The sequence below is a fragment of the Dasypus novemcinctus genome, chromosome 23, assembly GCF_030445035.2.
Source record: "Dasypus novemcinctus isolate mDasNov1 chromosome 23, mDasNov1.1.hap2, whole genome shotgun sequence".
NCBI classification, from domain to species: domain Eukaryota; kingdom Metazoa; phylum Chordata; class Mammalia; order Cingulata; family Dasypodidae; genus Dasypus; species Dasypus novemcinctus.
The window spans coordinates 1,613,003-1,639,170 of NC_080695.1; the positions used below are offsets into that span (position 1 = coordinate 1,613,003).

At 68.0% G+C, this 26,168-nt stretch overlaps 3 protein-coding genes across 7 annotated transcripts; 2 read left to right on the forward strand and 1 right to left on the reverse strand.

The window, feature by feature from the left end:
* Positions 1–2: 2 nt before the first annotated feature.
* Positions 3–8,027, reverse strand: CHTF18 (chromosome transmission fidelity factor 18). Of its 3 annotated transcripts, XM_071211100.1 has the most exons (21): positions 7,881–8,027; positions 7,414–7,594; positions 7,134–7,296; positions 6,644–6,736; positions 6,506–6,558; positions 6,258–6,399; positions 5,816–6,025; positions 5,162–5,259; positions 4,844–4,967; positions 4,623–4,771; positions 4,371–4,464; positions 4,171–4,269; positions 3,960–4,090; positions 3,463–3,631; positions 2,588–2,869; positions 2,221–2,370; positions 2,016–2,146; positions 872–1,016; positions 612–743; positions 294–348; positions 3–206 (listed from the first exon to the last, which is right to left on the reverse strand). In XM_071211100.1, the coding sequence occupies exons 1-21, from the start codon at positions 7,969–7,971 to the stop codon at positions 79–81; spliced, it is 2,820 nt and encodes a 939-aa protein (XP_071067201.1). In that variant the 5' UTR covers positions 7,972–8,027; the 3' UTR covers positions 3–78. The 3 variants fall into 3 exon arrangements, 1 of the variants encoding a protein (XP_071067201.1); XR_011647147.1 differs by lacking the exon at positions 3–206 and having other exon boundaries at positions 2,644–2,869; positions 7,447–7,594; XR_009182867.1 differs by lacking the exon at positions 3–206 and having other exon boundaries at positions 2,644–2,869.
* A 309-nt stretch (positions 8,028–8,336) lies between these two features.
* Positions 8,337–10,785, forward strand: RPUSD1 (RNA pseudouridine synthase domain containing 1). Of its 3 annotated transcripts, none has more exons than XM_058285566.2 (6): positions 8,337–8,457; positions 9,115–9,252; positions 9,358–9,481; positions 9,602–9,704; positions 9,812–9,913; positions 10,247–10,785. In XM_058285566.2, exons 4-6 carry the CDS (start codon positions 9,629–9,631, stop codon positions 10,660–10,662), a joined length of 594 nt encoding a protein of 197 aa, XP_058141549.1. In that variant the 5' UTR covers positions 8,337–8,457; positions 9,115–9,252; positions 9,358–9,481; positions 9,602–9,628; the 3' UTR covers positions 10,663–10,785. The 3 variants fall into 3 exon arrangements, with proteins under 3 accessions (XP_058141549.1, XP_058141547.1, XP_058141548.1); XM_058285564.2 differs by having other exon boundaries at positions 8,359–8,457; positions 9,033–9,252; positions 10,247–10,779; XM_058285565.2 differs by having other exon boundaries at positions 8,359–8,457; positions 9,033–9,252; positions 9,602–9,684; positions 10,247–10,665.
* A 2,452-nt stretch (positions 10,786–13,237) lies between these two features.
* Positions 13,238–26,095, forward strand: LOC101422197 (mesothelin-like protein). The gene is given in 14 exon segments (XM_058285567.2): positions 13,238–14,266; positions 21,206–21,291; positions 21,462–21,588; positions 21,659–21,849; positions 22,070–22,160; positions 22,301–22,442; positions 22,710–22,897; positions 23,460–23,615; positions 23,704–23,831; positions 24,248–24,378; positions 24,451–24,545; positions 25,103–25,237; positions 25,239–25,366; positions 25,765–26,095. Coding segments are annotated over 14 exon segments (2,001 nt in total). The 5' UTR covers positions 13,238–13,987; the 3' UTR covers positions 25,889–26,095.
* The last annotated feature ends 73 nt before the right edge of the window (positions 26,096–26,168 follow it).

Consider the following 26,168-nt stretch of genomic DNA (forward strand, 5'->3'; position numbering starts at 1 on the left):
TGTCCGCGTCTGCGCGTCATGTTGGGGCGGGGAGGGGGTGGGCCTCGCGCTCTGCGGGCACGTGGCACGTCCTGGCGGCTACAGCAGGTCCCTGACGTACAGGCTGCGGCGCACAGCGTTGGAGACACCCTCGTTGAAGCGGAACCACACGTCGCTCTGGCCCACGGCCGTGCCCAGGCGCTCCGCCGGCTCGGGGGCCGCGTCCTCTGGGGGGCACACGCTGCTGTCCGCGGCCCCGCCTGGGCCCCAGGCCCGCCTCACCGCCCAGCACACCTGGGCGCACCTGGGCTCACCTGGGCTCGGGGCAGCTCTCCGGACGACCACCCGCCCAAAGAAGTCTCTCTCCGGCTGGGGGGAGGGAGGCCAGTCAGGCCGGGGAGCCCCAAGGCCCCGGCCCCACCCTCCCTGCTACTCCCGGGACCGGCCGGCCGGGCCCCAACCCCGCAGTGATGGGGTCGAGACCTCTGCCACCCCCAACAGACCCGCCGGGCGAGGGGGCGTCCCTCAGAGCCGCCTGCTCCCGGCCAGCCGGGCCTGGGGGAGAACGGCATCGGGCCCCGGGCACCGAGGCCACCCTGGACCCTGGGGCTCAGCACAGCCCCAGCCCTCACCTGCTCCTTGAAAGCTGCTCTCCTGATGACGTGCTCTAGCCGCTGCTCGTGGTTACGGGGGGAGGGACGCACACCCCCTTGCCCCACACGGTCCCCCACCGGGCCTTCAGCCCCCAGGGGCCCCCCGGCCAGCTGCAGGGTGGGAATGCGGTGAGGGGGGACTGGGCAGGCCGGGCCAGGACCCCCGAGGCTCTGCAGCCAGGGCCTCCCTGCTCGCAGCCCAGGGCGGGGGCTCACACGGGGGCGCCCCGGGAGCTCACCTGGGGCCCAGGGCCCGCCCGGGCCGAGGCCTCCGCCCGCCGCATCTTCTCCAGGTCGATCTCGCGGGCGATGAGCTGCTTGGCCTGGTAGCTGAGCGGCTTGCGCACAGGCAGCTCGGGGAAGCGGCAGATCTCCTCCACGTTCCTGTCTCGGGTGGGCAGGACCCCAGGGCGCATCAGTGGGCCCCACGGCAGGGCCCCTGCTCCCCCAGCCCCGACGACCAGAGCCCTACACTGGTGGCCGGTCATCCCAGCACCATCTCGGGCCAGGGGTGATGAGATTCACTCTTCTGAGCCTGTCTCCCCAACTTCCAGAGGCCCCCCGGGACAACAGGGTGTGGTGGCTGGTGGCTGGGGCCCAGGACCACCTGCCTGAGACCCCCTTGGATGAGCTGCCAGAAGGGGCTGGGGGCCCCTGCCTCATTTCAAGGGGCCTTTGGGGGCCTGAGCCTCGTTTCCAGGGGCCCTTGGGATGCCTGCCTGGTTTCCAGGGGACTTTGGGCATCCAAGTGGCTCCCATAACTCAAGCCTGCAGCCCCCACTTGTGGTCTGGCGCAGGCCCTGCTGCCCCCAGGCGTCTGAGTAAGTCCCCGCTGTGGTCTGACCGCAGGTGTGAGGTCCCGGGGGGACACGGCGCTTGGCTCCTCCCCTGCCCGAGCCCCAACTCCAGAGCTGCCAGGACGAGTCACCGTCTCCCCCCAGGCCTTCCCTGGGCACCCGCTGCGGGGAAGCGCAGAGCGCAGAGGGCAGGCTCGGCCATGCGCCCGGAAGCTTCTGGGAGGAGGCAGGGATGGGAACAGAACTTGCTAACCAGAGAAGAGGGGCCCGGCTCTGGGCAATGAGGGCCGAGGGCAGGCAGCACCTCAGCCGGGCTGCCTGGCGGCCCCAGGGGCGCCTTCCCTGCCCGTGTGGACCCCGAGGCGAAGCCCCAGCGCGGCGTGCCGGGGCGCAGGACCCACGGCCGAGGCCCTGGCTCGGCGCTCCCACCCCCCGCCCTGCTCAGCCGCGGTCGGCGGGAGCCTGCCACCTGCAGGCCGACCGGGCCCAGGGGTGGGAAGCTAGAACCACCTCCCGCGCGGGACAGGTGGGAAAACCGAGGCCCACGCCCCACCCCGGCCTCCTCCGGCCTGCGGCCCGCACTCACGGCTCCAGCCTGTAGGTGTACTGGCCGTCGGGCGTGCGCTCCTGGCGGTAGCTGAGGCTGTAGGCCGTCATGGTGTCCACCAGCGCCGCCAGCTGCTGCTTCTCGCGGGCGCTGTACAGCTGCGCGCTCACCTGCGGGGGGCGGAGCTCAGCACCCGGCCCCGCGCTCCCCCCGGCCCCCACCCCCGCCCCCGGCGGGCACTCACAGGGCGCAGCTTGGGCGCGAGGATGTCCAGGAGCAGGCAGAGCGTGTCCAGGACGAGGGCCTGGGGCACGGCCCGGCTGCGGGTGGCCGGCGTGGCGCCCGACAGCAGCGTCTGAACCAGGGTCCGTGTCCGGCTCAGGCGGGCCTGCGCCTGGGCGGAGGAGACGGCCCGTCACGCCCGGGCACGGTGGGCAGCATGGGGCGGGGGAAGGGGCCGCGCACCTCCTGCTGGCTGCTGGGGAAGGCGAGGCGGGCACGGGGCTGGGGGGGGGCGCGCACCTCCTGCTGGCTGCTGGGGAAGGCGAGGCGGGCACGGGGCTGGCTGCTGGGGAAGGTGAGGCGGGCACGGGGCTGGGGGGAGCGCGCACCTCCTGCTGGCTGCTGGGGAAGGCGAGGCGGGCACGGGGCTGGGGGGAGCGCGCACCTCCTGCTGACTGCTGGGGAAGGCGAGGGCGCGGCGCGTGGCTGGAGGCGAGGAGCACGTGGAAGGCCACGGGCACGAAGACCGGGTAGCGCAGCAGCTGGAAGCTCTGGCCGCGGTGTGCAGCGCGGGCCAGGACGTCGTCGAAGGCCAGCCAGTCAAGGGCGGTGCACACCACGCCCAGGCCGGGCTCCCGCAGCCGCAGCCGCAAGAAGTTGTCATACAGGCCCTGCGGGGGACAGCCTGTGAGCCCCTGCTGCCGGCCCGGGCCGCCACCTCCAGGCAGCCCTCCCTGACCTAGCCTCCACACAGCTCCATCAAGGCCTCCTGTTCGCCAGCGGGGCCCCGGGGGAGAAGGCTGACCCAGCCCCAAAACCCACCCCCCCACCCCCAACTGCCTGGAGGAGCCCACGGGGTACAGCCCCAACCCCCCGAGGCAACCTGCACACAAATTCCACTGCCCAGAGTCAAGGGCACGAAGCCCCCACCACCCAATCCTGTACGGCAGCCCCGTCCCTGCCGGCTGCGCGCCACCCCACCTCACCCCCGCCCTGTGGCGTGGGATTTGTCTGGGCACAGACCCCCCGTTGCTAATCCAAAGCTGCTTAGGACAAGAAGGCGGCTTAGCCCCAGCTCCCCGGAGGGGCGGGGGCGCTGCCACCTGCTCGGGATGCAAGCCGCCACCGCCTGCCACGCTCCCACCCCACGTGCAGCCCGTCCAGTGGGCAGGGGGCCGCCCCTCCCCGGCGGCCCTGGCAGGAGGCGCCCGCCTCTCCCCTTGCCCCGGGCACCACCTGGCACCCCGCCCTGGGGAGCAGCCACCTGGACCAGCTTCTCGTGCTCGCCCGTGGAGCTGGCGACGTGCAGCACGTGGTAGAAGCGCTGCGAGGCCACAGTCGGGGGCTCACTGGGGTGGGGCCCTGCACCCCCGTCCCCATCGCCCCCCAAGAACATGTGGGCAGGCTGCGCTGGGTCCTGGCCCCCCCGCCACCTGCAGGGAGGAACAAGGAGGCTGAGGCCGAGGGGCCCTGTCCCCACTCCCCCCAAACCCTCAGAGCACGCCCCCCCAGCCCCCACCCACTCCCGCCAGGCCTGAGGGCTGTGCCCTGGACCGGCCCAAAGCCCTCCGCATGCACGGTGCAGACCGTAGGGAGGGCGCCCTCGGAGGCTGGCAGCGCCATGTCCCACCTGGTGAGCTCCTGGGGGCAGCGTCCTGGGGTCCCGAGACCCCCCGGTAGCCGGCTTGCCCCCCACAAGCATGGCCGGGCCTGCAGCAAGGCCCCCCCACCCGCAGCAGACGGACCCCCCGCGCTGCTCACCGCTGCGCCCGGGGCAGCTGGAAGACCTCCTGCCACACAGAGAAGAGCCCCCGGCGCTGGTCCTTGAGGCCGACGTGCGCCGTCCGCACCGTCCCCAGGCTCAGCCCCCGCCGGCCCTGCCCGTGCAAGAACTGCCCCCGCGGGCGGGCGTGAGAGGCACGGGGAGGGTGGAGCGGGCCCCCCGCCGCACCCCCGCGCCCCGCGCGCCCACCTGCAGGGTGTTGACGCAGGCCCGGATGTCGTTGCCCGTCTTCTCGCAGAGCGCGGCGAGCGCGCCCGGGTCGGCCTGCATGCCCCGCTTCAGGGCGATCTGTGGGAGGCCAGCGGTGGGCCCAGGGACGGGTGAGGGCGAGTGCACCGGCCCATGCAGCCCTCCGGCGCGGCCCCCCCACCTCCCCCACCCCCACCGACCTCCAGGAGCCGCTGCGCGAGCCGCGACGGCAGCGTCGGCGGGAAGTGGAGCAGGAGCGCCTGCTGCTTCAGCTGCCGCAGGGAGGGCGCGAACCTGGGGGCGCAGGGGCGGTACCCTCAGCCGGGGTCCTCGGGGTCTGCACCCCGGCCCAGCCCCAGCTCTGCAGCCTTGACGTGGCCGGGCAGGCAAGCAGGGCGGCCCTCCCCAGGGGCCCGAGACCCCGCGCGGCCCACCCGACGCCCCCCACTCACGGGTCGTTGCAGATGCAGATGACGGGCCTCAGCAGCAGCCCCCCCGCCTGGCGCCGCCGCCCCGCCCCCGCGGGCACGCTCTGGCCCCCCGGCTCCGGCCCCTGCGGGCCCCTGCGCTCCAGCACACTCAGGAGGACGTTGACGGCGGCCTGGGGGAGGCGCGGGGGACCGCTTGAGCCACTGCCCGCGGCCACCAGCCCGCCCGCGCCAAGCTCACCCACCGTGGGGGCCCCGTCGATCTCGTCAATGACCAGGCAGTTGGGCCGCCCGCCGGCGCCCAGCACCGACTCCATCTGCGTGGCCGCCTCGATGCGCGCGCGGAAGGCCTCGGGGCTGCGGTCGTCGCTGGTGGCGATGGCACTGTGAGCTCAGGCGCCCGCCTCTCGTCGGCGTCCCCGCAGGGAGCCTCTGGGTCCCACCCGCCACTTGAGGCTCCTGCCCATCCCGGCAGGCCCAAGGCGCGGGATTCCCGCGGCAAGCGCCCTAGGCCCAGCGCCGGCTCAACCAGGCACGTCGGGACAGCGGGGCCACCCGCTCACCTGGCGTTCATCTCCACCACCGCGTAGCCCGCGTGCCGGGCGATCACGTGGGCCAGGGTGGTCTTGCCCAGCCCCGGGGGCCCACACAGCAGCGCCACCTGCAGGCCGGGCGGAGTAGGGGCTGAGCCCAGCCCCCTCCAAGAAGCCCCCTCCCAGGGCGGCACCAGCGAGCAGCCAGAACCCGCCCCCAAGGATCGACGACCCCCCAGGCTCAACGCCCCCCAAAGCTCAATGGCCCCCGAGACTCAACACCCCTCCCCGAGGCGCAACGCCCCCGCAGGCTCAATGCCTGGGGAAGCCCCTCTGTCAGGGGAGGACGACCCCAGCAGCAGAGCTAGGGCTCAGTCAGCAGGTCACGGGGGGACCGAGGGGCATGGCCGTCAGCACGCACAACCCCCAAAACCTCCACCGTCCGCCAAGAGCAGCTGGGGGGAGAGGAGCAGGGCCTGCCGAGAGCGTCAACTCTACCCACGATGCCTGGGGACCGCTCACAAGCTCCAACTCGTGCCGCCAACGCTGCACTAGCCCCCGAGGCCTCGGAGGCGGGGAGAGCAAGCCCCCCCTCCTCCCCCCTCCCTCCCCCCCCACCCGTCATCCCAGGCCCTGGAGGCGCCCACAGCATGGCCCACCCAGGGCACGGCCAAGTGGCCTCACCTTCTGCCGCGGCCGCTGGCTCGGGTCCAGCTCGGCCTCCAGCATCTCCTCCAGCACCTGCTCGTGGCTCTTCCACTTGGCGGAGGCCGTGGCCTCCTTGCCGGCCCGAGGCGGCTCTGCGCCGAGCCTTGGCCTCCGGGCGGGCCTCTCGCGGCCGAACACCACCACGTCCCACAGCTTCAGCCACTTGAGCAGGCAGCGGTTGGTGAACTGCGGGGGAGGCGTGGCTCGAGGGGCAGGTGCTCGTCCACCTGCCACCACGAGCCCACCTGGCGGGCCCCGAGGCCCAGAGCCGAGCGGCTGGCACCCACCACCCTGCATCTCCAAATGCCTTCCCGGTGCCAACCCTGACATTGGGTAACGGGGAAGAGGGAACAGAGGCTCAGGCAGGGGCGCCCCAGCAGGCCAGCCACACAGACCCCACTCCCGCCGGGCGCCTCACGTCGTCGCTCAGCAGCTCCGTGTAGTGCCGCGGTGCGAACTCATCCACCCAGAGGTGCTGGGGGTCGTCGGAGCCGCCGGTCGCCTCCTGCTCCTCCCCGGGGACCGCGGGCTGGGCCTCCTCCTCCAGCTCGGGCCTGAGGCTAGAGAGGTGCATGCCCTCAGCCGCCGGGTAGGACCACAGAGACCACACACCAGACGCCGGCCCAGCAGGGAGCGGTTCCAGGCGCGGGAGGACCACGGAGTCACCTGCGCAGCGTGTCCGAAAGGCGCTGGGCCTCCTGGAGCAGCCGCTGCCGCCGCTGCACGAACAGAAAGCTGGGGTCAGGACAGCCCAGGGGCCACGTGTCCCCAGGCCCCCTCCCGGGCAGGGCCCAGTAGAACCACCTCGCTGTCAACCTGCTCCTTCAGGGAAGAGAATGGCACCCCCAACAGGTCCAGCTGCCTGCGGCCACGCCACCAGATGTCAAGAGGCGGGTTCTGGGAAAAGGGAGCACGGCACCTGCCTCTGAACGCCCCCCAAGCCACAGGGGTCCCTGCAGTGTCCCGTGTCCCCCCACCCCCCCGCCGACAACACACTTAGAGCACAGCATCAGCGGCAAGAGAGACACACAAGCTCCTCTCTAATCAGGGCAAGGTGGCGCTCAAAAGCAGCCCGGCTGGCGCACAGAGGTGGAGAAGTGTCCTCTGAGATCCCCTAGGCTGGCCAGACCACAGGCCACCCCCCCCCCCAAGCAACTTCTGCTGTCCCCCGTCCCAGAGCCGAGCAAACACCCGGTTCACGCAAGCCCGGCTCGCAAAGGCTCCCGTCTGCCCAGCAGGTGGCAGGAGCCGGGAGAGCTGCCAAGGATGCCCGGGCTCCAGCCCCCACCTGTACCTCCGTGCCCGTGGGGTCAGCCTGCAGCAGGAGGAAGGCCCGGTCGCCGTCTGTGGACGTCACATGTACGTAATCCTCCAGGACGGGCGGCCGCCTCAGGACGCGGTTCCGGGCGGCTGGCAAGACCTGCGTGAGCTCCGCGCAGGCACCGGCATCCGGGGGCCTGGCAGAGGCTAGGGCTCAGTCCCGTGGCCTCCCGCTACTGGGGCGAAGGGCTGGGGTCTAGCACCTCTCCACCCCCCCAGGCCTCAGGGCCTCCTCAGGAATGCCCCCGACCCACCCGTGCGGCGAGGGGCCGTGCAGGGGCACACACCCGTTGGCCCACGGCGCAGCAGGGACCTCAGGGCTCGGTGGGGGTGTGACGCCCCGCGGGGAGGCGGGAGGTGGCAGCTCCTGCGGCTCCTCTGGCCCGAAGTTCAGCCTCTTGACCACCTCCAACCGGGGCCGTTTGGCCTTCGGGGCTGCGGAGACAGGAGGAAACAAGAGCCCCGAGTCTCCCAGCCCCGCCGCTGCCCCGCGCCAACCGCGCACGTCCTGCGGCGCAAGGGTCCGTCCGCGCGCGGCGGCGTCCTCGGATGAGGGCCGGGTCGGCCCGCCCTGGGAACCCCGCAGGGCGGCGGGACTGAGGTACGGACGGCGCGGTCTCGGCAGCCGCCCCGGGGCAGGGCGCGGGAGAGCCCCGCAGCCGCGCCGCGCTCGCCTCCTGCTCCTCCGCGAAGGCCTCCCCGAGGCCGGGGCCGCGCCCACCTTCCAGCTCGGCCAGCACCTCGAGCTCGTCCGCGAACTGGCTGTGGAAGTCGTCCTCGGCGCCGAACGGCGCCCACTCGTGGTCCTCCATGTCCCGGCGCGCGCTCGAACCTCCCGCGCCGCCCGCGCCGCCGCCCGCGCCCTGATCCCCGGCGCCGCCAATCAGCGGCCGGCTGGCTGACGGCGCTCGCCATTGGCCGACGGGCCCAGCCTGGGCGGGGCGGGGATGCGCGCGCAGGCCGGGCGGGCCGAGGCGACCCCGCCCTATACTCGCCGCGATGGTCCCAGGGCGCTTGCCATTGGTCAGCAGAGCAGCCCGTCCGCGGCGGGATGGGGCGGGGCGGGGCCGAGGGGCGGGGCCGAGGGGCGGGGCTCTGCCCGTAGTAGCCGGAGCGTCCCCAGGGGCGTTTGCCATTGGTCAGCAGAGCCGCCCGTCCGCAGCGGGGGCGGGGCGGGGTTGGAGCAGCGCGCGCATCCCCGCCCGGGCCGAGGCGCTGCTGGGTTGTCTGACCTGCGGGTCCGGAGCCCCGGAGCTGAATCCCGGATCGGGCGGCTGGCCCGTGCGGCCCGTCTGCAGGTGGTTCCCGGGCCGCTGGAGGGGCTGGGAGTCGGGGACCGTCCGCACTTGGGCCCACCCTCGGAGGCGGCGGGCTCGGGCTGCCCCTCCGAATGCGGGCGGGGGCGCTTCCGGGCGGGGGGTTCTCTGCGGGCAGGTGACAGGTGGGCAGGTGACAGGTGGGCAGGCAGGTGGGCCGCGGGTACCGCTGGATTGGCCGCCGACGGCCCCAGCCCCAGGCTGACCTGGGGGTCCCTGAGTCTGGGGGCCCAGCAGCTTCTCCTTGGCTCTCCCCTGGGCTCGGCAAGCCATCGCTGTGTCCTCAAGGCGGCGGGAAGTCCGCGGGGTGGGCTGCTGCGGTGGACAGGGCTTTCCAGCGGCCACGCCGGGGGACCGCTGCAGCTAAAGCCCAGAAAGCCCAGGTTGATCCCCACCCCCGCCGCCCTCCTGGCCTGGCCCAGCGAGGGAGGGTGCCCGTGCACAGTGGGTCTACACATCCAGAGCTGGGGATCTGGTCGGGGCGACATGGGGCTGACCGTTCCTTGGGGGCCAGTGCCAACCGCGCAGGACACTGACATGTGCCAGGTGCTCCTCAGGGCCCCCACCGTACACAGCCCCTGGCGCCGCCCGCACCATGGAGCCCGGCAGCGTGGAGAACCTGTCCATCGTGTACCGCAGCCGCGACTTCCTGGTGGTGAACAAGCACTGGGACGTGCGCATCGACAGCAAGGCCTGGCGCGAGACGCTGACCCTCCAGAAGCAGCTGCGGCACCGCTTCCCCGAGCTGGCCGACCCGGACACCTGCTACGGCTTCAGGTGCCGGGCGTGGGGGGCGGCCCGGACGTGGGCTCCGCCGGGGGGCCGCCGGCTGGGCCGAGGCGGACGGGGGTTTCTCAGCCGCCCCCTCCCTCCGCCCGCCAGGTTCTGCCACCAGCTGGACTTCTCCACCAGCGGGGCGCTCTGTGTGGCCCTCAACAAGGCGGCCGCGGGCAGCGCCTACAGGTGCTTCAAGGAGAGGCGTGTCACCAAGGTTTACCTGGCGCTGGTGAGGCCTTGTGCCCAGGGTGGGGCCTCAGGACCCCTGCCCGCCTCAGCACTGTGTCACGCAGCCCCAGGGATGGCAGGTGGGCTCCCGCGAGCCGTGTGCAACACTTCCCCCCGGCAGGTGCGGGGACACGTCCAGGAAAGCAGGATGACCATCAGCTACGCCATCGGCAGGAGCAGCACGGAGGGCCGGGCGCACACCATGTGCGTTGAAGGCACACTGGGTAGGGGCGAGGGCGGGGCTGCGCCTAGGGGGCTGGGGCCCTGGGGTCTGGCTGGGGGCCGGGGCCTGAGGCCGGCGCCCCGCGCTCACGCCGGCCCTCCCGGCCAGGCTGCGAGAACCCGAAGCCGAGCCTCACGGAGCTGGTGGTGCTGGAGCACGGGCTGTACGCCGGGGATCCGGTTTCCAAGGTGCTGCTGCAGCCGCTCACAGGTGTGGCAGGGGCGGGCCAGGCCCAGGAAAGGAAACCGAGGCACGGGTAGAGTAGCCTGCCCCGGGGCCTCCCCGGGCCGCCCACAGAGCTCGTGTCCCCCGGGGGGGTGCTGGCCCGGGGCCCTGCCCCTGCCACGGAGAGGGCGTTCTCTTCCGCCTCTGGTGCAGGGGGACACAAGCGGGCGGCTCTTGTCGCATGCAGTCACTGCAGGCTGCCGAGCGGGGGTTGCCGGGTGGGCGCGGCTTGTCAGTGGCAACTGGGGGTGCGGCCCAGGCACTAGCAGTCCCCTCCTCACCCTGGCCGGGCCCACCGCCCCCCTCCTGCCCCCGCAGGCCGCACACATCAGTTGCGCGTGCACTGCAGCGCCATCGGACATCCCGTCGTGGGCGACCTGACGTACGGCCAGGCCACAGCCCGCGAGGAGCAGCCCTTCCGCATGATGCTGCATGCACTGTACCTGTGCGTCCCCACACCGGCCGAGCGCGTGGAGGCCTGCACGCCGGACCCCTTCCTGCCGGCCCTCGACGCCTGCTGGAGCCCCCGCGCCCTCGTGCACCCGCTCGACCAGCTCGTCCAGGCCCTGCGGGACGCCCCCACGGGCAAGGGCTCCAGACCTGACAGCCCCACCCCACACCTGCCGGGCCCAGGCCGGCCCCCACCGCCGCCTCCCGAGCCCCCCGAGACCGAGGCGCAGCGGGCTTCGTGCCTACAGTGGCTAGCGGAGTGGACACTGGAGCCGGACAACTGAGCGGGCCCAGGATGCGCGCGGGGCCGCAGGGCGAGGGCCGTCGCTGGCGGACAGGCGAGCGCTGACGCTCCTCGGGTGGCGGATTGCGAGCGCTGACGCTCCTCGGGTGGCGGATTCCAAGGACCCCGCTGGCGCCAAGGGCAGCAGGAGCAGCGGCCCCAACAGGCGAGGGCAGCGGGAGCCCAGCGGGGGTGCCCGGTGACCACGCCGGCTCGCTCACGTGGCTTGGTCTCCCCAGGCCTCCCACGTGGTGCCCCTGGGGAAACCGAGGCCTGCCTTCCCTCACTGGCACCGAAGCACCGCCCCCGGGATCCCCGTGGCACAGGTGTGGCTGGAAGCCCGGGACGGCGCCTCGCCAGCTCACCCAGCCGGACTAGGCAGAGCCCATGCTGGGTGCCAGCCTGTGCCCCTTCTCTACCCCGCAGGCTCCGCCATTGCTGGGCGCCACGGCCGCTCCCCACTCCCACCGTCCCACCCGGGCCCCTGCCTGTGCTGCTCCTGCCTGCAAGCCCCGTCCTTGCCCCGGGCCGGGCGGGTGGCAGGGGCTCTGCAGACGGGGGGCACGGGGCACGGGGCAGGAGCCCCCACCCAGCACGCTCTAGCTCGCACATGCCGGCCTGCCCTCCGGAGCCTTCCGGGGGCCCTGCTGGCTGCTGCAGCCAGGGGTTGTCAGCCGTGCGACCCCCGGCCTGGGAGCCCTGGGTGGCCTGGGGCCCCTCTGCCCCCCGCCGAGCCGTGGAGACTAGAAATAAACCCGACAACTGTAACCGGCAGCCAGCGTGAACTCGTCTCCCATGGAAGAGTCTGTGCCTCGCGCCCTCGCTGCGCGGTGTCCCTAGGCCTCAGTTTCCTTGTCTGAAGGGGGGACCGTGGCCGTGCCGAGGGCGGTGGGGTGGGCCCAGCGGTGGGCGCCAGGTGCACTGCGGCACGGTTTCCTCCCCGGCCTCCTGCTGTTGCTCCCCGTGTCGCCCCCTCTCAGCAGCCAGAGACTCCCACAAGACCTCAACCCACAGCTCTTGCAGGGGGGGCTCCAGGCTTGGGGTGGAGCTGGGGTGCCCCTGCCCCCTCGCCCGCTGGTTGCTAGCGCAAAGCACGGCACCCCGTGGCCACCCAGCAACCCCCACACGTCTGCGTCTGGGGGGCTTGTCCAGAACTGGGGATCCCAGCTTCTCTGCTCTGCCAGGCGGGGTAGGGGGGAGGCCTGGCGCCCCAGACCCTCCCCTGTGGCGCAATTGGAGCTCAGGGCCCCAGCACCCTCCTGGCCCTGCACGCGGGGGCCGAAGCCCCAGAAGTAGGGGAACTGGAGGTGCAGCCCCTGGGGCCGGCTTGGGGCTCAGCCCGGCACAGGGGGCAGCACCCAGTCGGGCAGAGGGTTCCGTGGCGCCGCTGCCCTAGAGGTAGAACGCGTCGGGAAGTGCCTCCTGTGGTCTAGCCTCGCCCCTGCCTGCGGAGCCGTCCCCTCCCGGTCCGCACATGCCCGGCGCTGGATCAGAGGCCAGGGGTCCGACCACAGCCACCTCAAGCAAAGCCCGGGGCGCGGCCGTCGGGGCCCAGGCTGGCGTCGGGGCGGCGGGCAGGCCCTGCAGGCCCCGGCTTCTTGCTCCAGCGCCCCCAGACACGGCGTGTGCACACACCGGGGGCGCCAGGGACCTGTGGGGAGGGGCGTGCGCTGGGCGGCTGCCAGCTGTGAGCTCAGCACGTCCCCCCGGGCCGGGAGCAGGTGCCCGCAGGGCCTGGGCCCCTGGGGCCGCCCCGCAGCGTCACCGCAAGCCCGCCCCGCCCCCCCAGGGCTGCCTGGGGGCCACAACAGGGCCGGCGGCCGCCGCGGAGGCCGCGTGTGCGCTGGGCGAGGCATGGAGGTGAGCAGGGACGCCCGCGCCATGCGGCCCGTGGGCTCTGGCACGGGGTGGCACGTGGGGGGCCGCGGGAGCCCCCCCTCCCTGCAGCGGGGGCGCCCCCAGTGCCTGCGGGTGGCCTGGGGCGAGGGCGGAGCTGCCAGCTACAGTCCTCCCGGGCAGCGGGGGCTCCGCCCGGGCCGGGTCGCCGGGCAGAGCTGGGGCTGGACGGGCCTGGCCCCGGCGGCGGCTCTCCCCGGCAGCCGCACGTTCCCCAGGCCGCCCGCCCTCCCCGTAGGGTTTCCTTGGCTGTGGGGTCCCCTGAGCCCCGACCCGCGATAAGGAAGTCCCGGATCTGGTCCGCCCTCCCGCTGCGCCCTTTTGTTTGTGGGTTGTTTTCCCGCCCCGGGAGGGCAGACGCAGCCTCGGCGCGGGGCAGCCCTGGGACCCCGACGACGCGGGCGGCCGGCGGCTCCTCACCCCGTCCGCCCCCCCAGCCGGCCCTGGACCCCCCGCCGTGACCCCGGGCGCCGACCCGTGACCCCCGCGTCTCCCTGCCCTGGACGGCTCAGCCCGGCAACCAGCGCCTCGCGGCCATGGCCCCCGGAACGGGTGAGCGACCCCAAGCCGCGACCCCGCCCCCAGCCCAGCCTCCCTGTCCCTGGCGGGACTGGCCGGGCACGCGCCGCTCACGCCCTCCGTTGCAGGCGGCCTTGCGCGCCCGCTGCTTGTGCTCCTGGTGTCCCTCGCGGCCCCCGGCGCCCGTCCCCAGGCCCAGGGCCTCGTCCAGGGCGGGCTAGGCAGTGGCCCGGACACAGCGCTCAGGTGAGTGCCCGGCACTTCCTCGCGGCTGCCGCCCCCCCCAGACTTCCCCCAGGTGAGCGGAGGCCGTGGCCAGTGTGCGTCCAACATGCCCAGGACCCCCTGCCCCCCCACTGTGGGGCCACCGGGCTCTCGGGAGCCCTTGGCCGCCCTCACCCACTGGCCAGCGTGTGGGGGGCTGCAGCCCTCGCCAGGTCACATGGCTGGGGCCCCCGACCCACTGCTCCTGCCACCTCCTGCGCCCCAGCCTGTCCTCCGAGCCTCCGGGCGCCGTGCTAGCGCCTGCGGCCGGCCACCCCCGGCGCCGCTCGCCTCGGCCATTTCCCTGTGTTATCCAGGGGCCCTGCTGTCCCCCTTCCCTTGGGCACAGTGCTGCCCAGTCAGCTGATGGCTCCACTGACCAGTGGGCTGGGCAGGGCGAGCTGCGCTGGCACAGGCCAGTGCCCCAGGACACCAGGTCCCCATGGCGAGAAGGCTGGAGGGGCCCGTCCTGCCATGGCCCCAGGAGCCACCCGAGCTCAACGCCAGCTGGGACCGGCTGTCAGTGGGGAGCACAGCCTCTGCCAGCGGCGGGGGCCAGGCTAAGCCCCCCACAACCCAGAGCCTGGCCCCCCCGTGCTCCTGGACGGAGGGACCCAGCGGACGAGCGAGTGGACGCGCGGCGCAGGATGCCGGCCAGCGATGAAGCACCCCTGCACCAGGCCCTGCGCCCGGTGCCCCGTGTCTGGGAACAGCCAAGGCTGCCCGGCCCGCCTGCAGCGTCCTGCGTGCGCCCTCTCTGGCGTCCGGCCCCCGCCCTCACCACCGGCCCTTCTGCCCTGACCGCCGCCAGCGCCTCCCTCCTGCGAGCCTTCTGGTGCCAGCCCGCCCGCCAGCTGCCCCGGGACCAGCTCTCGGCCCTGGTCCGGACGATGGCGGCCCAGCGCATCGTCCTCCAGGCCTGGCAGGTGAGCGCCGCGCGGGGCCGGGGCGGGGGTCCCGCTCCCAGCAGGGGACATGGCCGGGGGCACAGGCCACCAGCGTGGGTGCGGTCAGGGAGCCAGTTTGCCCACCCGTCCTGACCTGACCCGCCTCTTAGGGACCTGGTGCTACGGCTGTCTCAGCCCCTTGGGCCAGTCCCCGCCCCTTGGGTGGCTTCCCTGAGGGGCCCTCGGGGGCCGTTTCCAGGGCTTCCTAGCCCACCCTTTTCCCACAGCCTCCCCTGCCTCAGGCTCTTGCTGCAGACAGGGGAGGGTCCCCTCCTCTCCTCCCTCCTCCCCTCCTCCCCTCCTCCTCCGGCCTGAGCCCGTGGGGTGGATGTGCAGCCCCTGGCCTGGGCCCCAGCCGATGCTGCAGCCCCACGGCAGACCTAGCGTCGCTGCCCGAGGTTGGCGTTGTTTCCAGCCACCGCGCCGTCCCATAAAATCATCATAGACATGTTAGAGGAGAAGCGGGGAAAGCAGGGACGCGGGCAGCCCCATCCTCCCCGGAGAGCCGGGCCTCCGCTCTCGGCTCTCTGAGCAGAGCAGAGCTTGGTTTTCGTGGAGCTAGGCCGGCCCCGGCCCCTGCCCCTGCCCTCCCCCTCTGCCGCCGTGGCCCCAGGTCCGTCCCCACGGCGCCTCGTGTCAGGGGCCGATTCCCAGGGGAGCGGCCCCCTCTGGCCGCGCCAGCCTGGTCACGCCTGCCTTGGACTGGCCCAGGCCTAACGACCAGGTTTTTGGGGTGTCAAGGGGTTTTGGGGCGGGGAATCTCATGAAGCTCCTTCCTCATGTTGGAGATCTTGGAAGATACTGAAAGGTCCGAGGTGGGAGCTGAAAACTCCGGTGGCTCGGCCACGCGGTGCGCTGGCGGCTCGTCAGTTTGCGTCGCCTTTAGACGGAGCGGGCGCGATGGCCGCGTGTGTGCTTCCTGTGTGCTGGAGGTCCTCGAGGCAGGACGCGCCAGGTCCTGCTTTGGCTGGGTGTTCAGGGGCCCGGCTTTCCCGCTGTTGGCATCGCGGCATCGGGGCTGTTTCTACCCCAGTGTTGTCGAGGCCCTTAGAATGCCTGGGGGAAACCGGCTCTGGACCAGTCGCGCCACGTTCTCCGGCGGGGGCCCAGCTCGCCCCCCACGTTCCCCATGAGCCCATGAAAGCCTTAGCTGGGTTGAGGGGGGATGCGGGATCTTCAGGGTGAATGTTGTTAAACCACTGGTACCTGTGGTCAAGGCCCTTCCTGGAAGGCCCTACAAGCTTCTGATTCTCTGTCAATGCGTGAGGGGCTGGTCTGGCCATGTCTTCACCAGCACTGGGCATCGTGGTTTAGGAAACTTGCAATCAGAGAAAACCTTCCAGAAGGCTCCAAGCCTCCTGTCCTGGGGGAGGAGGGGGCGTCCGCTCCATCTCCACCCCTTCCACGTCGTGTGGGGTTTGACGACGGTGTTTTGCTTCATCATGCAAGACTCCCTCGTAAAACTATTAATTTTTAAGAAAAGACAGCCCATTAAGGCACATGTAGGAATACACAGATGTCTTTACAGACTTTTTAAAAATTAATAGATGACATTTTAGAGTGTTTTGGTTTTTTTTAAGGTTTATTTATCCCCCGCCCCCTTGCTGTCTGCTCTCTTTGTCCATTCCCTGTGTGTTCTTCTGTGTCTGCTTGTCTTCTCTTTGGGCAGCACCGGGAACTGATCCTGGGACCTTCTGGAGTGGGAGAGAGGTGCTCAGTCTCTCACATCCCCTCAGCTCCCTGGTTTTTTGCTAAGTCTCTTATTGTCTCTCTTCCATGTCTATTTGTCGTGTCATCTTGCTGCGCCAGCTCTCCGCATGGGGCAGCACTCCGTGTGGGCCAGCTCACCACAGAGGCCAGCTCACCTTCACCAGGAGGCCGCAGGAATTGTACCCTGGACCTCCCGTGTGGTAGACAAAAACCTAGTCGCTTGAGCCACCTCTGCTTCCCTCAAGTGCTTTTAGATTTACAGGAAATTGAGCACACAGTACAGAGGTGTCCGTGTGTCCCTTCTCCCTCCCAGTCTCCCGTTCCTGGCGTCTCGCATCAGGGTGCTGCATCTGCTACGACTGATGGATCAATATTGGAACATTACTAACTGAAGTCTGTATTTCTGTTAGGGTTCATCTGGGCAGCTCTGAGGCTGTGACAGACGCATCACGTTCTGCATCCGCTGGCCAGCCCAGACATTTCACTGCCTTAAAAGTCCTCCAGGATAAAAAAATAAATAATGACAAAAAAATAAAATTAAAAATTAAAAAAAAGCCCCCCAGTCTGCCTTTTCACCTTCTTGACGAAGCCCTGATCATCACAAGGGTGTCTGGGTTTGAGGAGGTCCCATTTGTCCACGTTTTCTTTGGTGGCTCATGCTTTCTTTTTGACTATCTTCTGAGCATTTCATCCAGGGGGTGCTGTTTTGTGGTCTGCCTTTCTGCATCGATTGAGACGCTCGTGTGTTTCTTTCCCTTCGACTTGGTAGAGATGTGTTGTGTTGGTTGATTTTCTTAGGTGAACCATCCTTGCATTCCAGGAACAAAGCCCACTTGATAGTGACGTAAACCAGGCTCCACCTGCTCGTCCCTCCCTCTCCCCCAGCCCCTGGCCACCCCTGGTGTTCGTCCCTGTAGTTCTGCTTTTCCAGATGTCACACGGCTGGACTCGTGCAGCACGCAGCCCCTTCAGAGTGGCTGCTGCACCAGCAGCTGGCATTCAAGATTCCACCTCTTCTCAAGGCTTGATTTTTTCTTCTTACTGCTGAATAATATCCCATTATCTGGATGTCAGTTTGTCCTTTGGAAGGACATCCTGGTTGCTTCCAGTGTGGGGCAGTTATGAATAAAGCTGCTGTAAACCCTCATGTGCAGGTTTCGTGGGGACGGAAGTCTTCAGCTTCTTTGGCTAACGGTCAGGAGTGTGGCTGCCGGATCTTTGTTAGAAATCCTCAGTCTGTCTTCCAAAGCGGTTACTTTGTTTGCTTTCCCAGCTGCAATGAATTGGGCTCCCAAGAGCTCCTCTTGCCCCACATCCTTGCCAGCATTTGGTGTTGTCAGGTTTTATGGGTTATGTGGGTTTTTTTATTTTGTTTCATTTTAGCCATTCTAATTAGGCGTGAAGGGGTAACTCGTTTTAATTTGCAATTCCCTAACAACCTATGATGCTGAGCATCTTTTCACACACTCGTTTGCCATCTATATCTTCTCTGGGGCGGGGGGGGGGTGTCTATTCAGATCTTTTACCATATTTTTTTTGTTTTGTTTTGTTGTTTTTAGGTACCAGGGCCTAAAATTGCACCTGGGACCTCTCATGTGGAAGCACCTGGGACCTCTCATGTGGGAAGCAGGCATTCTACCCCTGGAGCCACATCTGCTCCCCTTTTGCCATTTTTTAATTGAGTTGTTTAGTTTCTTATTGTTGAGCTTTTAGAGTTGTCAATGTAATTCAGATACAAGTCCTTTATCATGTATGGGTTTTTCAGACATTTTCTCCCACTCTGTAACTTGTCTTTTCATTCTCCTAACAGTGTCTTTCACAGAGTAGAAGTTTTTAATTTTAATGAAGTCCAACAACAAATTTTTCTTTCGTAGATTTTGTTTTTGGAGTTGTTTCTAAAATGTCATCTCCAGACTGAGGTTGCCTCGGTTTTTTTCTTGTGTTATTTTCTAGAAGTTTTGTAGTTCTAGTTGTAGATTTAGGTCTGTGACCCATTTTTGAGTCAATTTTTTGAAAGGTGTATTGTCTGTGTCTAGATTCAGGTTTTTTTCCTGAATAACCAGTTGTCCCCATACCGTTTCTCCCCTGAATTGCCTCTGCGACTTTGTCAGAGGTCAGCTGACTGTGTTTGTGGGCTCTTTTTCGTGTTCCGCTGACCTCTTGCTCTATTTTTTCACAATGCCACGCTATCTCAAACATGTAGCTTCATAGTACATGTGGAAGTCAGGTGGTGACAGGTGGTCTGACTTTGTTCTCTTCAGTGTTGTGTTGGCTATTGTGAGTCGTGTGCCTTTCTGTGTAAACTTTAGAAATAGTTTGTCAGTAGCTACAAAACAAATTGCTGTGGTTTTCAATGGGGTTGTGCTGAATCTATAGATCAAGTTGGGAAGAATTTCCTTCTGAACAAGACTGAGTTTCCTATCCATGAAAATGTACTTTATCTCCATTTATTTAGATCTTCTTTGATTCTTTGATTTCTTTCACCAGAGTTTCTGTATAGATCTTGGATATTCATATTTTATTAGATGTATTCCTAAGTACTTCAGGTTTTGACCCTATTATAAACAGTATTGTGTTTTAAATATCAAATTCCAAGTGTTCATTGGTGGTAGGTATGAAAGCTGTTGACTTTTGTCAATTAACCTTGTATCCGTCAACTTTGCTATATTCACTTATTACTTCTGGGAGGTTTGTGGTGGTGGTTTGGTGGCTTGTAGAGTTTTCTGCATAGACAATCATGTCATCTGTAAAGATGGTTGCATTTCTTCCTTCCCATTCTGTACACCTTTTATTTCCTTTCTTGACTTATTGCACTAACTAGGACTTCCAGTACAATGTTTCACTACCCATTAAGTGGTATAGTGTTATTTGAAAGTGGCCTTAGGTTGGTTGTAAAAGTATCTTGCAAACTCTAGGGAAACCATTAAAATTGTTTTAAAAAAGAAATATAATTGCTAAGTGAAAAGAGAAGAGAAAATGGAATCATATAAAATGCTCAATTAAAACCAGAAAAGGCAGAATAAGAAAGGAAGACAAAAAAGAAACAAACAAGAAGTGCAACTAATAGACATCAGTTACAAACATGATAGATGTTAATTCCACTCTATTGATAATCCCTTTACATGTGAATGGTCTAAATACACTAGTGAAAAGACAGACTGACAGCGTAGATTAAAAAAAAACCCACTCTAAATATAAAGACCCAATTAGATAAAAAGTAAAGGGATGGAGAGAGAGATACCATGCGAAGACTAATTGAAGGACAGCTGGAGTAGCCGGAAGGGGTGTTACTGTTGATGAAGGGGTCAGTTCACCAAGGAAACATAACCATCCTTGATGTGCTTGCACCTAACAACAGAGCATGAAAATAAGCAAGGTGAAAACGGGTAGAACTGCCAGGGAAACAGACACGTCCACTGTTACAGGTGGACACCTGATGTCCTGCTGTCAGTCACCAGCAGATCCAGAAGGCAGAAAGTCGTAAGGCCGAGGCTGAACTGGACGCCTCCTGCCAGCTTGCTGCCCCCTGCACTGGCAGAGCGCCCGTCCACAGCAGCGGGAGACACACTTCTCACGCTCACGCGGATCTTCCACCAGGCTAGAGCCCATGCCGGGCTGGAAAACACACTTCAGCAAATTCAGAAGACTAAATCGCACCAACTTTGTTCTCGGAGCACACTGGAATCAAAGTAGGACAGGAGGATAACAGGAAAATCCCAAAATACTTGGAGATCAAACATCACGCTTGTAAATCACACATGGGTCAAAGAAGGGTCTCAAAAAAAAAATTGAAAATGTTTTTAACTAAATGAAAACAAGAATACAACAGATCAAAATTTGTGGGATACAGCAAAAGTAGTGCTTAGAGGGTAATTTATAGCATCGACTGCATAAATGTGAAAGGGAGAAAGAGCTAAAAGCAGTAAACTAAATTTCCACCTTAGGAAATGAGAGAAAAAAGAGTGACATAAATCTAAAACAAGTGGAAGAAAATAAATGATATAAATTAAAAGCAGAAATCGTCAATATTAAAAGGAGGTAAACAACAGAGAAAATCAACACGGCCAAAAACTGGTTCTTTGAAAACAAAATTGATATGCTCCTGGCCAGGGTAATCAAGAAAAAGGAGAGAAGACACAAATTACCAGCATCAGAACTGAGGACAAAATATTTGTTACTAATTCCAGGGACATTAAACAGGATTAAAGAGGGAACGTCAGGAGCAAGCATTGCCCACGACTCTGGAAATGAACCGAATCCAAGGAGAAACGGGCGTCTGAATGCGCTGGAGAAACGGAAGCTTCCGAGGCAGGCTTGTTTTAGTATTTGCCAGTGGGCCCTTGCGCCTGCTTTCACCGTGACTTTATGTTTTCGGTGCGTCTTGTACGTAACACACAGCAATTCTGGAAGACCCAGAGGTCTGCCTCTTTGTTGCGAGGCAAGTCCGTTGACGCCCATCATCGCTTCCCCGGCCCTGCGCCCCCACGTACCCCGCTTGTTCTCTGAAGGGCAGCTTCGCGGGGACTGGATGATGGGACAGTAACGGCGTCCCTTCTCGCTTCAAACGCTTTTCCATCTGTTCTGCCTTTTCGTCGACGATCAGTTATGTCTGCCTCTTTTCAAACGTACAGCTGGCCTAAACGTTCACAGGTGGGGCTCGCCCTCTTTCCCCTCTTTCGCCTTCCCGGGGCCCCAAGACCTCGCCCCCGTGGGGACGCCTCCCGTGCGCAGCGCGGGGTGGGGCTTGTCAGGATGGGGCCGTCCCAGGAGCCCCAACCGAGGTCGGGTGGGGTCTCCCGGGGGCCGAGACCCCAGCAGGGGCCGCCGCCAGTGGAGGCGGCTGGCCCCGTTGGACTCGGCACGCCCTGCCCCTCACGCGTCCTGGCGCGTGCCGATTGCGGCAGCGCCAGGCAGGAGGGCTCGCGGCGACCGGGCACGACCCGGAGCTGGCCCCACCTGGCCGAGCGGCGGGCGGTGCGGGGGGGCGAGGCGGCCTCTGCCGGCGGCGCTGTGCGGGGTGGGGGGACGGGGCTCGCTGGCGGGGGCCCCTGGGCGGACAGGGAGGGTCTGCCGTCGGCCCGACCAGCGCAAGGGGCTCGAGGCTTCCGGGCAAGAGGGGCGGTGGGTGCCGGGGCCCGAGGGAAGCGCCCTGTAAGTGGGCCCCGGGCAGGGGAGGCGATGGGAGTGACCCCCGCGCCCCCCACCCAGCTCAGCTGCCTGGCCAACCTCGTGGCACGGCACGGCCTCCAGGACGACTTCGCGCTGCAGCCCCCAGACCTGCTGCTCTTCTACAAGTGAGTGGACCCCCGCCCGCCTCGGCCGCGTGGCCCCTGCCCCGGGCACCGAGCATCGCCTCCCCACGGTTCCCACCCCAGGCACCAGAGTGTTGCCTCCCCATGGCCCCAGGGCGCCCTGGAGGCCGCAGGCTCGAGGCGGGCGGCTCCTGACCGCCCACCCCCCACAGCCTGTCGCAGGTCAAGGGGGCCGACTGCAGAGCCTTCGTGGGCCGCGCCGCGCAAGGGGACACGGAGCTGCTGGCCAACCTGCCGGACCAGAGGGTCGCCCTGCGGCACGCGGCCCTGGCCTGCCTGGTAGGCGGGGCCGGGTGGGGGGCCGGGTGGGGTCCCCGCCCCTGCCCGCACCGACCCCCTGGTCCCGCAGGGTGGGCCCCGGCCGCAGCTCAGCGCCTCAGACCTGCTGCTGCTCGGGGTCCTGGTGTGCGACATGGAGGCATCCAGCATCGCGGCCGCGGACCCCCACGTGCTGCAGAACCTGCGGCGCTGCCCCCGGCTGACCGCCCCCCAGCAGGCCGCCCTCAACGCGCTGCTCGCCCGCGGTGGCACCGAGCTCGGGTGCGTGGGGCCGGGCAGTGGCACACTCTCAGGCCAGGCCCCCTATGCGCCCCACCCCGGCCCCCTCAGCCTCTCACACCCGGCATCCCCTGGGGCACGGGGCACAGGGGGTGGCTGCTGGTGCCCCACCCACTGGATGAGGACCTGGGACCTGGAGGGGCGGGGGTCCTTAGGGGCGGGTGCTGCTAGGTGTCCTCAGCCTGCCCCCCCCCATGCACAGGCCCCCTGGCTCCTGGGACCTGGAGGGGCTGCGGGCTCTGGGGCCCCTGGCCACCTACATCAGCCCCCAGCTGTGGGCACGAGTGCGGGAGGTAGGACGGCCCAGGGCTGCCCAGGTGTGGGGGGGACGGGGGGGCGCCTGCCAGCCTGGGGTCGGCGGGGTCCCAGCTGCTCCGTGGCGGGGGGCGGGGCCCGTGCCCCCGGGGCGCAGAGCAGCCACGCGCGGCCCCAGGCCGTGGGCCTGGACTTCTTCCGCAGTGCCGTGGCTGAGTACCGGGCCGGACGGCTCAGCCAGAGGGACGCCGGGCGCTTCGTCACCAGCTTCCTCGCGGCCCAGGCCGCGCCAGCGTCCCCCAGACCCAAGCGGGCTGCAGGTCAGTGTGGCCACCGCGGCCTGGGGCGCCGCCCTCCCTCGGTCCGGGCCCCTCCCCCTTGGGCGCCCGAGACGCCGGCCCAGCCCGCTGGACGTCCTGACGGGGTCTGCGCCCACCCTTGGGGGGCCGAAGAGCAGGGGCCGGGCGCCAGGGCTGGGGTGCGGCCCGGGGCTGGACGCCTGGGTCACGCTCAGGCAGAGGGTCCGGGCCAGGTCAGGTGAGACGCCCGGGACCCCCAGTCCTCACCCCACCTCCGCGGCGCCGCAGGGAGGCCGTGCGTCCGCGGGAGCATCACGGCGGCCACGCTGCACGACGACCTCTTCCTGGTGCGCTACGACTGCTCGCAGCTCGACGCCTGCCTGGGGGGCCACGTGCTCAGGGCCAACCTGTACCCCCTGCTGCAGCACCCGCTGCCCGCCGAGTGCCAGCGCGTCGTCAAGGCCAAGCTCGCCCAGGTGCGCCAGGCCGGGAGCAGGTGGAGGGGGGGGGGAGGGAGGAAGGGGGAGGGAGGGGAGAGGAGGGGGAGGAAAGAAGGGGGAGGGAGGGGAGAGGAAGGGAGGGAGGGAGAGGGCGAGGAGAGGAGGGGGAGATAGGGAGGGAAGGGAGGGAGAAGAGAGGAGGGGGAGATAGGAGGGAGGGAGGGGAGAGGAGGGGAGATAGGAGGGAGGGGAGGGAGGAGTGGGAGGGGAGAGGAAGGGAGGGGGAGGGAGGGGAGATGGGAGGAAGGGGGGGAGTGCAAGGAGAGATGAGAGATGTGGGGTCCTTGCTGGGGGAGGAGGATGGAGGGGGAGAGGAGGGGAGGGGGAGAGGAGGAGGGGAAAGAGGGGAGGCAGCCTGGAAAGAGAGGACAGAAAAAGAGGGGGGGGAGGAGAGGGGAGGGGAGGGACGGGGATGGGGAAGAGGAGGGGAAGAGGAGGGGAGGGGGGAGGGGAGGGGAGGGACAGGGATGGGGAAGAGGAGGGAAGGGGAGGGGAGGGGAGGGGGGCAGCCGCAGGACACCGCCCCCCACCCGCCCAGGCCTACCCGCACGGGCTGCCCGAGGCACAGCTGCAGCTCATCACCTCCCTGGTCTACCTCTACTCGGGCGCCGAGATCGGCCAGTGGAACATCACGTCCGCAGACACGGTGGTGGCCCTGCTGGCCTCGGACGTGGCCCTGGAGAACCAGACGGAGGTGCGGGCAGGGGCGGGAGGGGGAGGGGCGGGCAGGGGGCGGGCGAGGGCCCTGCGCCGAGCCCCCCGCTGACTCGGCCCGCCCCCAGGCCGTGCTGCAGCAGTTCCTGGACCTGCACGGCGCCCTGACCGGGGCCCTGCTGGTGGCCGTCGGGGGCCCGCGCCTGTGCTGGATGAGCGCCCGGCAGATCGCGGCCATCCGGCCCGCCGAGTTCCGGTGAGGCCCGGCGTAGCCCCTGGCCGGGCTGGGTGGGAGCCGCGCCCCAGCGAGGGGCGCCACCGCTTCCCGCGAGCCCGGACAAAGCACCACGACTGCACGTTTCAAGTGGGAAGTTTATTCTCTCCGCTTCTGGAGGCCGGAAGGCCAAATCCAGGGGGGCCGCTCCCTCCGCAAGCGCTGGGTCCCGCCTCTGCCAGCAACCGGGGGCTGCATCCCCGGGCCCTCACCCCACCGTCCACTGCGCCCAGCGCCCCTCTCCCCATCGGGTGACGCCCCCCACCCCTGTTAGCGTCCTCTCCAGCGGCCCACCGGCACACGCTGTGTCCAGATCAGCGGGACACGGGCATGGGGGCCGCCCTCGGGCCGGCACGGCGGGCACGGGGCAGCTGCGGCTCACAGCCCCCCGCCCCCAGGCTGGCCGGGGCCCTGGACATCTCCTCCTGCCCCCAGAGCCGGAAAGACGCGCTCTACGCCAAGGCCCGCGAGGCCTTTGGCGGCACCGGGACCACGGACACATACTACCGCCTCATGCGCCCCTACCTGGGTGAGCCCTCGCCCGGCGGTGGGTCCCCCCCGGAAGCCCCCAGCCCGCCTCTCACCGCCGCCCCCACCCCAGGCGGCGCCCCCGTGGAGGAGCTGCGGCACCTGGCGCAAGCCAACGTCTCCATGGACATCGACACCTTCACCAATCTGAACCCGCGCGTGCTGCAGGTGGGCGGAGGGCAGGCAGCGCGGCCCCGGCGGGCGGCGGGTGGAGGGCGGGCGGTGGGCGGCGGACAGAGGGTGGGCGGAGGGCGGCAGGCGGATGGCGCAGGCCCGGCGGGCAGAGGGTGGAGGGCGTGGGCCTGGGCATGTGGAGGGCGGCGGGAGGGCGGCGCGGGCCCGGCGGGCAGAGGGTGGAGGGCGTGGGCCTGGGCATGTGGAGGGCGGCGGGAGGGCGGCGCGGGCCCGGCGGGCAGAGGGTGGAGGGCGTGGGCCTGGGCGTGTGGAGGGCGGCGGGAGGGCGGCGCGGGCCCAGCAGGCGGAGGGCGGCGGGCAGTGGGAGGAGGACGCGGGCCCAGGTGTGTGGAGGGCGGCAGGCGGGTGGCGGGCAGAGGGCAGAGGGCTGTGGGCAGAGGGCAGGCGGCGGGCGGTGGGCAGAGGGCGGTGGGCAGAGGGCAGAGGGCGGGCGGCGGGCAGAGGGCGGCGCAGGCCCAGCAGGTGGAAGGCGGCAGGCAGAGGGCGGCGGCGCCCGGCCCCTGCGCGCCCCCAGCCCACTCCCCCCGCAGAGCCTGAGCGTGGACAACGTGACGACGCTGCTGGGCCAGAACGTGGCGGACCTGCAGAAGGCGCGCAGCCACCCCACCATCCGCTCCTGGCTGCGCAGCCTGAACCGCTCGGCGCTGGGCGAGCTGGGCCTGGGCTTTGAGGTCCCCGGCACCCCCCCGCCCGGCCCGCTCGACCCGCGGGACCCCCACCACCAGCGCCCTGGCCCCCCCACCCCGCCCACGCCTCGCGCCTGCCTCTGAACAGCGCCGCGGCCCACGCCTCGGGTACGGCCCCCGCTGCACCCACACCCACGCCTTGCTCAGGGACCCCTGGGACCCCTCACACTCAGCCGCCGGGGGGTCTCGCCTGGCCTCGGCTCACCCCGACTTCACCTTCACTGCCCACTGAGTCATTTAGGGGCACAGCTGCCCTCCAGAGATGCTGAGCAGCAGAAGGGGTGTGGGCAGAGGAGGTGCGGGCAGAGGGGGCGTGGGCAGAAGGGGTGTGAGCAGAAGGGGTGCGGGCAGAAGGGGGCGCGGGCGGCTCTGAGGCCCCCATGGGCCCAGGAGCAAGGCCGTTGGCGGGGCCCTCACCTGCCTTCTCCACCCTCGGGAGGGTCTGGGCCGCCCCAGGGGGGCTCCCAGGGGACCCCGGTGGACTGACGGCCCCCGTGTCCCCGCAGGGAGCGCGCCGGCCCGCCCGGCCTGCCTGCCGCTTGCCATGGCCCTGCCCGCCGGCCTCCTCTGGCTCCTCCCCGGACGGCGCTGCCCAGCGCGGCCAGGCCCGCGCAGGAAAGAGGCGTGTGAGGGTGGCGCTGGGCGCCTGGGGGCCCCCGAGCCCGCCGAGCCCCTCCCCACCCTGAGCTTTAGACGTGCTGGACCGAGGGCCCATGGGGAGCTCGGGACCCCAGCCGGGCAGGCCGAGCAGAGACCACCCCGGCCACGCACCTGCCTCGGGCCCGGCCGCGCTGGGGGGCTTCGCCGCCCGCGGCTGCTCTGAATAAAGTCCGTGCCTCTGTCCCCGCCTGTGTCTCGTTCTGCGCCACGCTGGTGCCGGCCTCTGCCCAGGAGCCCGGCGGGGGGGGCA